The sequence below is a fragment of the Eleutherodactylus coqui genome, chromosome 3, assembly GCF_035609145.1.
Source record: "Eleutherodactylus coqui strain aEleCoq1 chromosome 3, aEleCoq1.hap1, whole genome shotgun sequence".
Taxonomy (NCBI): Eukaryota; Metazoa; Chordata; class Amphibia; order Anura; family Eleutherodactylidae; genus Eleutherodactylus; species Eleutherodactylus coqui.
Genome location: NC_089839.1, coordinates 95,812,975 through 95,825,487, shown reverse-complemented (window position 1 = coordinate 95,825,487; position 12,513 = coordinate 95,812,975). Strand labels below are relative to the sequence as shown.

The 12,513-nt window shown below is 41.1% G+C and overlaps 1 protein-coding gene across 3 annotated transcripts in view; it reads left to right on the top strand.

Moving 5' to 3' along the window:
- TTC27 (tetratricopeptide repeat domain 27) overlaps nt 1-12,513 on the top strand; it is a 383,896-nt gene that overhangs the window by 242,305 nt on the left and 129,078 nt on the right. For 2 of the 3 annotated variants that reach the window (XM_066595887.1, XM_066595885.1), the window contains one exon: nt 2,554-2,667. The exons of the other annotated variant lie outside the window; for it this stretch is intronic. In XM_066595887.1, the coding sequence (XP_066451984.1) occupies nt 2,554-2,667 (114 nt within the window). The remainder of the gene's footprint in view (nt 1-2,553; nt 2,668-12,513) is intronic. 3 annotated transcript variants of the gene reach the window in all.

Genomic DNA, 12,513 nt, shown 5'->3' with positions numbered 1-12,513 from the left:
GCACTATCACTCTCCATAGACATGCATTGCAGCGTCAGAGCGAGCCGAACAACCGCGTGGCAGTTTCCATCAGCCACATTCGCTTAATCTGTGGGGCAGCGTATGCTTTTTCTGTTGAGAATGGAGACTTGAAGCCCCTCTTGCTCTACAAATTACTTTTATAACCTGTCATGACTGGCTCTAAAACTAAATAAGGGCTCGTGTTGGGACCTCTTCTTTGTGTTTCAGAAGCTAACTAAAATGTTTTGTGTTTTGCTTCATTAGTCCTATATTGTTAGGAAAGAAAATCACCAGTGACCACCAAGCTTCCTTTATATCAGTGGTGCATATTGTGAGACCCCCAACTAAACAACTCCTCCAAACCCCTGTGAGTCTGACATGGAGTGCATGTCGAAATGTTAGCTTTTTGGTGAAGTTAGACTTTAAAGGAAATGTGCCATTTGACCACTGAGTGCTCTTTAAGATGGCAGTATTTGGTCAGTATTTTTGCATTGGTTTTAGGAAGCCAAAACCAGGAGTGAAGCTTACAGAGAAAACATATAATAGAAAGATTTGCTTTTGTTCCATATTTTGGGCCCACTACTGGTTTTTGCTTTCATCCACTAACGTGTAAATGAGCCCTTGGGCCGGCTTCACACGAGTGTATGTGCATGAGCATAGTGTTTTTGTGGGATGAAGTATGCTTTTTTTTTTCTGCACACATCGGCGTATTTTATTGCACCTTTTCCATGCACAATTCATATGCATTTGTGTGTGGGGGGAAAACCCAGTAACAATTGAAATGGCTAATTATTCCATTAAGTTGCAGGTGTGTTCTTTTTTTTGCACAATTACGCCGTGTTTCACACATCTCCTAGTGTATTTTGCATGCATTTGCACGCCCCCATTGATTTCTATGAGGACTTTTGCTGTGCAAATGCAGAGGAAAATAGAGGTTGCTGCGTTTTTTGTGTATCCAAAATTCGCAGTAAAAGTACACATCTGTGAACGAACCCATGGAAATCAATGGGTGCTATTCACTGCTTATTGCATGCGCAAATACGCCCATGTGACTCAGGTCTTAAGGCCCATTTACACTGGGCGATTATTGCTAAAACTTCGCTCATCGGCGATTGTTTTAGCGATAATCGGTGTGTGTAAATGGGCGCGGGGCACCCGCATTTCGGGCTCTTATTGCTGATCGTTCAAATCAAGTGATCTTGATTTTAGCAATCACTTTTATTAGTCGTTCTCCACGGGGGAGTGCTGATAGCATTGTTCCCCCTCCCCTATCTTTGAGAGATCTTTGAGAGATCTTTGAGCGATTATCTGTCGTGTAAATGGGCCTTTAGGCTAATAATACTCTGACATTTCTGTTCTGTAGTGAAAACGTTTTTATAGTCATCTACTTATCAAAAGCAGAATTACAATGAAAGGTGACACCAATGTATAGATAATGTAGGCTCCACCATTTTCAATAGGGGATGAAAATCTCACCTCCCCCCCTCCCTACGCAATGACTTTTCCACAGGTTACAGAGCGTGTCTAAAACCGTCTCCCATAGAAGTCAGTGGATCCCTATTTGCCCATTGTGTCTGGAAAGCATCTCTATAAATGCTGTTAACTTCAGTTCGGGTTCGATAACTGTCTCTATAGTCATGTACAGACAATAGAATGAAAAAAATGTACAGTCAGAAAAATAGATTAAAAAGGCGGATTATGTTTCACTATCTGGTTTTAATGAGTTAAAAATAAGTGATGCAGTATAGTAGATATTATAGACCCTAAAGCCTGACTAATGTTGTTCCATTAGTCTACTACAAACTTAGTAGAAACTTTTTTTCTCCTGTCAGCACCTATTACTAAATTGCATCCTGCTGTACTTTTACACTGATGTCACTTTCTAGTTTTGAGCAGTAAACACTTTTTTTTTTTGAGTAATGTTCTAAAATTATGTCCTGCTTAACTTTTTCTCCCATGGGAATGTCTGCAGGGAGCCCTTGTTGACACCCTCGGAAGGGCAGTGGATATCCCTGAGCAGAAAACACCCACTGAACAGGAACACTGGTGCTGCCAACTTTTCTTGAACTCACAGATGAGTCCGATAAACGGACAAGCCAATAAATTATATTTTTGATTCCGTTGGTCAGAAAGTTGAATAACCTTTTTCATGAACAGTATTATATCTTAGCAGTGTCATTTATGTCCCATTTTATGCCTTAATGACCAGATACCATTGCCTGACCCATACTATGGCTGCACACCTGTCCTCACCGAGGGTCTACTGACCAGCGCTAATAGCAGCAGAGGACTCCTCAGGCCCATAGTCTGGCAGGGTTTTGTGGCTGTACATGCATGAAATAATGCTTGTATGCTTTCTGGCTCTTTGTGTTTAATGCCATGTGTAGAGTGAAAACCATTGGCTTGCATATTACTTAGTATGTACAAGATGCTGTATGCTATATAACATCAGAAACGTGCATAAATGTAATATATATTTTCCGGCATAATTTCAGTTTTAACATTTTCTACTTAGTCAATATCACCCATGTAATTATCACCCTCTGATTTCAGTATTTGCTTTCGCAACCCAAATTTTGGGCCATCCAGACATCTGCATTAATTTTGAGAACCAAATTAGAGAAGGGAAGTTCTCGACGTGTGGAACGAGCAATGATGCAGACACAGGTAAGATCCATCTTCTGTTGTGTTAAAAACCATTATCCATAGCTGAATTCTTTTAGCGTTAAAATGATCATATTGTTACCTGGCTATAGAATATCAACATTATTTTTGCCTGTCTTCGTTAAAGCCTAAAACTTAAAGGGGTTGTAAGAGTTGTACCTTTTTTAGTAAACTTCCATTTTCCATTCTACAACATAAACTAATCAGTATACACTCGCACTTTCCCATGGTGCTACTTGGTCCTCCGCTCCTTAGTTTGCTTACAGGCTGCAGTCCCTCCCAGGTTACCGGACGTCATGGGTGCTTCAGCCAATGAGAGAGGTCAACAATCGAGTGCTGAGCTGTCATTGGCTGCAGCCCCTTCCTGTGATGTCTCATAAACAGACTGTAGCAGCCTGTAAACGTGACAACAGAGGGAAGACCTGGAGTGGCGTCATGGGAAAACAGCAGGGAAAGTGAGTATGTTCTAGTTAGCTATGGGTGTTATACTGAAAGAAATGGTTGCTGTAGTATATTACCTATCCCCCTATTACACTCATCGGAGATTTTCATAAATCTCAGGTGCAGAACTGGAAGCTACCGAAGTGTGTTACTTCACTTCTGCAAACCTTTTATAGGAAGTTTTCTGAAAGACTCACAAATCTAATTTTGGTCATTCATGCACAAAAATCTTTAAAGTATATGTCCACGTTTGGACACCATTGTATAGATTATTTCTAGCTAGAATCTACGTAAAACAGTGATTTCATTACTTATCTTACATTGATTCTGGTTTTTAGCCTGTATTTAAATTCAGAACTTCATTCACAATTCTCCTTTGTTCATACCTGAAATTTACTATTCATTTCGTTCTCAGAAAGATAACTGTTGCTTTAGTGAGACCTATAGGTAACTACCTTGTAAGTCAATGTCCAAATCCAGACAGGAGCCTTGATGCATGACTAAGGATATTAGCCAAACGCGACACCCATCTGTAGACAGCTTTTCTAGGGTTCATGCCCCTTGTTCGTGCAGAAGAGAGTACTATTTGGGTAGTTCAGGTGCCTTAGATTCAACTGTGAGGGAACCTACTGGTTCTCATTGAAGAAACCTAGGGGGGTTCTTACCCCTCATCCATACAGAGTAGCGTACGTGTTGGCTAAATGACATATTTTGATGAAGCTCTAATTGTCATTGAGATGTCCTAGCTAGATCTCCTCAATGGGAACCAATATCCCACCAGGTCTTCATGAACCAGAGAGATTAGGATAGGCAAAGCTGTACATCTAGCCAGTATAGAGCATTGCTTAAAACTGTGCTACAATGCTTTGACCTGTGGGAGAACAGATACAGAGTGAATTTAAAGGAAGTCTGTCACCATCCTGTTCCGTCTTAAAGAAATCCTTTCCAAAGGTTGCGGGATATGAGGAGTGTGTCCCAAGCCTCAAAAACTGTATTTTTGAGCAGTACCCATAGTATGCATGGGTGGACCACAAGCTAGGTCTCGTCCGGGCTCTCTTCTTCTTTTACAAGAAAACTCCTGCCTAATGAATGATGACTCCAGCTACTTTGAGCTGGAGAGGTCGTGCATTCCAGTCATTTATGCATGCATTCCTTCAGTAAGCGCATCCATTGTGACTGGAAGACATGGCGCCTCTAGTCTAAGGGAGCTAGAGACACCTAGATCCCCAGTGCTCAAAACTTTTAACATGTCCCTATGATATGTCAAACGTTTTTGGAAAGCTGTTACACATTACACTGATTGTCTTCAGTAAGCAACTCCTGCAGCAGATCCCCACGGATTGTAGCCATTTAGAACAGTATGCCCCCCTCTTGCATTGAGTTACTGTTTGCACCCAATATTTAACTTTGCAGGTATTGAGCATGGAATGTAGAGCTGTATTGTTTAGCTGATGTCCATCTTAGTTCGGCATACACCCTGTTTTTAATTTTCTTTAACCATTTTGTTTTGTCTGGACGTATCATTCCTGGCGAGCGACCTAGGGTCTGTGTATAATAATATAATGTCTATTCATTGCTCTGTTGTGTAGATCGTATATTAGAAAGTCTTGGCATGGGTTCAATGTGCTTTGAAAGAATTACATTGTTCCTAGATTTGTTTTCAAGTACTTTTATTTTTTCGTCAGCTCGGTGCAAGCGTCTATGCATTACTGCTCGCTGTCTCTACATGTACTAGTCAGCCGCTCTTTGTCTTACTTAGACTGGAAACAAATGGCTCCTCCCTGTAATTATTGAATGTAATCATATTATTTTCATGAACTTGACAGTCGGAATTTCTGAGGCATTGTCATTACATGTGTGGTACAGAGGAGAAACGTTTCAGCTGAATTAGCTAATGCTGACACTATGGATGACTGTGTCATTTATCTTTCACCACTTTCTCTTGTATTGGTAAAATGTGAAAATCATTTCTTCCAATGAGCAGTGTTATAAAGCTGGCATTTGATCGAAGTTTACGTGTTGTTTTTGAAGTTGTGTTTGTTTCCTTCTTAGATTACTATGTGTTCTCACGATAAAACATAACTCTTAAGTTATTTGAAATATTTAGTATCAAAGAGGGGCGACCAAAAATAGAAAAAAGGGTGTATAGAAAAGGAAGAGGGTCCTATAGTGCCCTTTAGTGTCTACTAACAATATGGAGCACCCATCCCAAAAGGGGCAATCCCATGCTGGAATCTCTCCTAAAGAATCCTGAAATGAGGTGGAGCCTACTTTTGACACTTACTTACTCCTGGGCTGGTGGGAGGATGTCTGCATTTTTTGGTGATACCCCCTCAAATTTTCACTCCAACATCATCTACTGGGGATATTATATTGAAGTTATGTTGGTTATTTGGACTGGGTTGGAACATTCCTTTCATATGTTTGTTGCTAAATTAAATGACAGTAACATGAACCTGCACTTCACTTACGAGGTTCAGTTTGAGGAGTTATGTTTTTCAGACATTAGAATCAAGCGTGACAAGACAAGCCATTTGCTTACCAGCACCTAGTGGAAGCCAACACCAGGCAACAGTTTGCTTGCCTGGAACATTTTCAACCCCCCCTCTTTGAAACAAGGCATCCCTGAGGGCCAATTTTTAAAGATGAGGTGGAATTGTATGGTATTATATAGCTTCAAATGTCACTCAGATGACTTGGGAGGAAGGTTTAAGAAAGGAGCTACCCGAGTAAGGTTTTGTCTTAAACCTATAATTTTATACTTTCACAGAATAGACAGGAACGTTTAAGACCCTTTGAGACAAATTGACCAAAAATTCACATCATTAAGACATAAATACTGCAGCAAATTAAGAATTTTGGCCTCTTTTGAGGATTGACCAACTACAAAAATTTTGTTGGATGAATTGTCTACAGAAGGGATAGGAACCTGGATGACTTTCTAGTCCACAGTCAATATAAACCACTTTGGGCACATGGCTGGATTGCAAAATCAATGGTACGTCTCGCTGTGGAGGCTTGTAAATTTATTTTGAAATCTAGCAATTTCTGTATTGTGTGCACAGGGATGACCATTAACAGAGATTTTGTAAAATGTCAATTGAGGGCACTAGTTTTTCTATGTACTTGTCTGCGGTCATATGTAGGGAAAACATACCTGGAATTTAGACGTTGCATTCTTGAATATGTGGGAGACCTTGATAACAAAAGAGACAAAACCATTCCTGACCACATGTGGTCCCGTACATTAAGAGAATCTCCTCTCACTTTTATTTCAATCTGTGGAAGTCATACGATATGACAAAATGAGGGGGTGATTGGGATCGATGAATTCATAGAAAGAAACCCAATATATATATACAGGGGGTGGACAAAAATATGGAAACCTCTGACTAATGGAACCTTGTTGCTCGGGCAGATGTTCACTTCTGCAAGCAGCATCTGTGTCATATTACCTCCACTTAAAATTGATCTCTACATGTCTTATTGATATAGTTAAAATTTACTGGTACTATTGTAGAATATGATTTATAATCTCATGTAACTTACCGCATGCATTTCGTACAGTATTTCTATATTTTTGTCCACCCCCTGTAAATTAAAAGCTATTTATCCAGATGGCCTTAATGAATCTTTGTCATTGGTATCAGTTCTGTAACCTCTCTTGCTTCTATCTTGACGTCATAATCATCTGGACCAACGCCGAACAAAAACTAATAAAATTCCATGAGTGATTCAATGCATTTCACCCCACCTTAAACCTGATATTAAGCTACTTGTATGCAGAAATCAACTTTTTGGACACTGACACAAAAAGTTCTCTGGGTAAAAGGCAACCAGTGAAGGGATTGGCGAAGCAGAGCGGCAGGAGAGTAATGGGGAATAGGTGGATAAAGCAGGCAACAGAGTGGAGGTAAGGTTTGGAGGGGTACAGGGGCATTGGTAGGGAGTCCACACAGGAGAATGTTGCATTAGTCTAGGTGGGAGATGATGAGAGCATGCACTTGCAATTTTGTTGACTTTCTGTTGGAGAAACATCATATCTGTGAGATGCTTTAAAGCTGGAAGTGACGAGGACTTGTATGAACGGTTTGAAGGAGAGGGCGGAGTCAAATGTCACATGAGATTTGTGTGCTGCGAGATGCACAATTCTCACACGAATATGAACTCCTTTCTTTTGAATAGGGTCATAAACATGAGCATTTTTTTTGCATTGCCATACAGGAAAAAAAAAATCACATTTGTCCTTTTCTTGTGCATTGCCACACGTGCACACTGGTGCGATGTGAGTTTTCCCATTGAAAACAATCGGAAACACTTGCCGATCCTCCATCACCGTTCAAAGGATAGCAACTGTACTGAAGTAATAAGAGGCATTTTTGATAGAAAAACGCCTCGTATCCGCGGGGACATCACACGTGCACAAGCTCAATATCAGGCTGAGTTTCAAAGCCCCTATGTCATACTCGGCCATGTGTAGGAAGCCTTAGACAGAGAAATGGCGAGGATGTGTTCGAGTGGGAGAACTAAATGTTCGGTCAGTTAGGTATGACATTGTGATGTTATCTGTCACACTCATGTACGATGTGTTAGTGGTGAAATACTAGAGCTCAGTACAACTACTCAGCATCTGGCATTTTACTAAACGTTGATTCCTGAAAAGAGAGTTGCTTTAAGGTTTTTGTTTATCATTGGCGCTGCAGTCCGCAAATATGAAGTCTAATATTTTGTAATATATCTTCATTATTTTTTGAGGTTTTCATCTACTTACAATTAGTTTTTACTTTGTTCAGTGTGGAAAAATAAAAACTGGTGTTGATTAATCTGCTGCTTTATTATCACAGGTCTGCAAAAAAAAATTTTTTCTCAGCTACATGGGATATTTTAGGTAAATTTTATCTTTCAAGGTTGCTGAATCCAAAAATGTCCTCCACTTCCCCCACATCATGTACAGTTTTTTTGCAATCTATGAGGGGTTACCATTATAAATGCATATGAGCGATGAATAAAAAAATCACCATTTTATTACAATGAACTAAATATATTATTTATTAAAAATACATTCATGATACATTTATCATTCCGTGTTCACTCTGTTTGCCTGTGAAACATTTTCTTCTTGTCTTTGATGCTCCTTCGATCACGCTTTCGCTTTCCATTTTTCCTTTGCCGCTTGAGCATCCAACAGTAGCCAGCTAGCATGAAGATGTCCCAACTTCCTTGGTAGCGTCTCTGTATATCACGGACATGCTAGTGAAATCTTTCACCCAGCTCTTCACTATAGGTTCCCAAGTTTTCGGGAAAATAGTCTAAATGAAAGTTTAAAAAATGAACTCTTAAGCTCATCTTGCATCCTTGAGCTTTAAACTAAGCCAACATATGTTGTACAATGGTTTTGTAGAGAGGGTGTTTAGTATTCCCAAAAACTTGTGCACTACGTCCTTGAAAGAGTCTCATGATTCTTTTTCACCCATTGTTTCTGAAAAGAGGGGATCAGATAAGAGTTTTCGTATGTCGGGGCCAGCAAAAAGTCTCTCTTTCAACTTGGCTTCAGACCGTTTTGGGAACTTGGAACACAAATATATGAAACATTCCCCATCTTTTGGCAGTGATTTAACAAACTGCTTCATAAGCCCCAATTTAATGTGAAGAGGTGCTAATAAAATCTTTTCAGGTGGAACCAAGGTGGTATTAATGACATTTTTTTCACCGGGGGTTAAAGGGGTTGTCCCGCGCCGAAACAGGTTTTTTTTTTTTTTCAACACCCCCCCCCCCCCGTTCGGCGCGAGACAACCCCGATGCAGGGGTTAAAAAAGAACACCGGAGAGTGCTTACCTGAATCCCCGCGCTCCGGTGACTTCTTACTTACCTGCTGAAGATGGCCGCCGGGATCTTCACCCTCGGTGGACCGCAGGGCTTCTGTGCGGTCCATTGCCGATTCCAGCCTCCTGATTGGCTGGAATCGGCACGTGACGGGGCGGAGCTACACGGAGCCGTCATCCTGCACGAGCGGCCCCATTGAGAAAAGAAGAAGACCCGGACTGCGCAAGCGCGGCTAATTTGGCCATTAGACGCCGAAAATTAGTCGGCTTCATGGAAACGAGGACGCTAGCAACGGAGCAGGTAAGTAAAAAACTTCTTATAACTTCTGTATGGCTCATAATTAATGCACAATGTACATTACAAAGTGCATTAATATGGCCATACAGAAGTGTATAGACCCACTTGCTGCCGCGGGACAACCCCTTTAAGGTGCCTCACAGTGGCCAGTCAGTTTTTGTCTAATGGAGGTCTCTGGCTCAACTGTCCCACAAACATAGGAAGCAGGGATATTATGTATAACCAGCCTGCTGGCCCAACAACATGGTTAGTATTTTGAAGTCTCCACAAACCATCCAGCAATGTTCTTGATAGTTGATTTACTTAAAAATCACAGCCAAATCGTTATAGTTTTCTTTCAAATGCACCGAGTGGCCTATTGGAAGTGATGCAAATATATTACCATTATGCAGCAAGACTGCTTTGAGGCTTGTTTTAGACGAATCCATGAATAGGCGCCACTCAGATGGATCATATACTATTTCAAAGCACTTCATGAGTCCTTGAACATCATAACAAAAAACGAGATTTCCCTCTTTGGAGAAAAACTGAGTGAATTCCTTCTCTCTGTATCTGTACCAAGAAAATGATGATCCAGGTGACAACAGGTTGTTATTGTTTAGTCTTGACTTTAGCAATTCGGCTGCTTGTTTGGAAAAGTCTAAATCTTTAACTAGGTCATTGAGCTCGCTCTGAGAAAAAAGTTGGGGACCCTCATCAACAGAAAAATCTGAGCTAGATTCGTCCTGGGGAGGTAATGTGTCTTTGTCCTCCGAATCACTCGGGATACTACACTTTTTTCACGAAATCATTTGTTTCTTTGTTGACTTGTAATAGTGTATTCACCACAAATAAAACAAAAGTTGTGTGGAGAAGTAACACAGCCTCTTGGAGCCATAATACAGACCTAAAAACAAAAACGCAGTCACATTTGAATGCAGGATGTAAACAAGATCCTGAACTAATTTAGCATGTTGAAACATGATCAAATCTAACGGAAGGCTTGTGTACACTCCTAAAACTCCAGAGAACATGTCAAAACATACTCAACCTAGTTGATAAGATTCCTCGCCTTTTGCTACAAACAAAATAAACCTGTTAGAACATGATCAGCTGAGCTTTCTGACACTGCCAAACCCACCCTACCACCTCCTTCCACCCCACCCCCACCCCACCCCCCGTTCCTTTTATTTTCTTTTTGTATTCTTGAGTATCAGTTTTATAAATTATTAAATGAAAGTAAGAAATCATTATTGGATGCCAGATTTCAGGTTAAAGGAAATTGTCATGCTTAACTAAATTAAAAACATGAGTTTTGCAAAAAGAAAACTGGACATGATAGCATTTTTTAAGTGTTTTTCTAGGTTTCATTGAGTAAAAATCTATAAGAGACAGTAAAAAAATCACAGGCCTGTGAATCTTCCACTTTAAGGCTAAATGAAGTATAGGAACAGGGTATTTAATTTGCCAAGCAGTGTACTATTTATGGTTGGTCTTCTATTAATCCTGAGGTTTTTGAACATTTTTCACATCTAGTAGCCAGGACTATTTTCACACTTTTTACATGTGCAAAGAAAACTAAATTCTAAAATTAAAAAATATATATTAAACCCCTATGCCCCTATACCCATATATTTTCTGAAAGTAGATAGCACATTTTCAAAGTGTCGCCTAGTGCTTACAACCTTTAAAATACAATAATTACACAATAATAGATCATGATGTGTAATGTTCATATATACATCTACATTAACCCCTTAACGACCGGCCCATAGACTTTTTACGTCCTCACTTGTTGGGCCTTATTCCCTGAGGATGTAGAAATATGTTTCCTGCAGGGATTAAGGCTCTGCAAGCTGAGGACGTGGCAGCTCCATGCTGCCGGCTCCGGAAGGTAGCCGGCAACCTGGAGCTGCCATTCCGGGCCGCGGGTCCCCTCCCCCGGTTACATGATCGCCGGCATTTACCGAATGCCGGCGATCATATAAAAGTTAATAAAAAGTTTTAAAAAGTGAAAGATTCAGCCTCCCCGGTGGATCGGATCCATCGGGGCAGCTGAAAGTACTCACCAGCCTTCACCGCGATGACCGGTGGTGTCCCAGCCTCCAGGTCCCGTCGGCGTCTTCTGCGCATGCATGCCAGACATCATATGTCGGGTGCGCGCTTAGGAGGCGTGCGCGGCCCGGGAAATTTAAAAATCCTTCTGCTCCCGGCTGCCATGTGTAGGCGAGAGCAGAGAGATGTCACTGGGAGCCGCTGTATGCGGTTCCCGGTCACATGATCGCTGCTATCCAATGGATAGCAGCAATCATGTAAAGTAAAAAAAAGTTTTTAAAAAGTTTAAAAAAAAAAGTTTGTTTCATCTCCCCTCATGGATCATATCCGTGAGGGGAGATTAAATAACGTACCTAAGGCACCGCATTTGTCCGTGGACTTCACCACGGCTTCTGTGCATGCGCCCGCCGCCAAGATGGCGGACGCATGTGCAAAAGTCACAGATTGCCAGGGTAATTTAAAATCTCCCTGCTCCTGGCTACCAAACGTAGCAGAGAGCCTGGAGATTTCACCAGTGCCCGCAAAATGCGGTTCCTGGTCACATGATCGCCATTTTCCAATTGAAAACGGCGATCACGTAAAAGAAGGGAAAATTTCACCTCCAATCACAGATCAGATTCGTGAGGGGAGGTGAAATTACTTACCTAAGGCCTCCGGCGATGTCCCCAGACGGGATCTTTATCCACGGACCTTTCCCCAACTTTGGTGCATGTGCCCATTAGCAAAATGGCGGACACAAGCGCAAAAGCTGTTGAGGGCCCTGGAAATTCAAAGCCTCCTTGCTCCTGGCTACTAAATATAGCCAAGAGCCTGGAGCAGTGACTGAGGGCCGCAGTGAGTTGTTTCCGGTCACGTGATCGCCGTTATCCAATAGATAATGGCGATTACGTAAAATTTAAGACACAGTTGAAGTTTGATGCACCTTTCCTTTTGAGTCCCGTTGTGCATACAGACATAATATTAAGGCCACAATGGGTATCTCTCTGAAAACGGGACAAACGGAGGTATCCATTTTGGGGTGAACTTTTTCATTCTTTTGTACGCTATACAAAAAAAATGTTTTTAAAATGACACAATTGCCAAAAAAATTAAAATCGTAATTTTTTTCCATCTGCTTTGCTCAGATTCATTCAAAAATGTGGGGTTAAAATACACAGTACACGCCTAGGTGTATGCGTTAAGTGGTCTAGTTTTCAAAATGGGGTCATTTGTGGGGGGGTCCTCTGTCGTTTTGGCCGCTCAAGGGTTCTACAA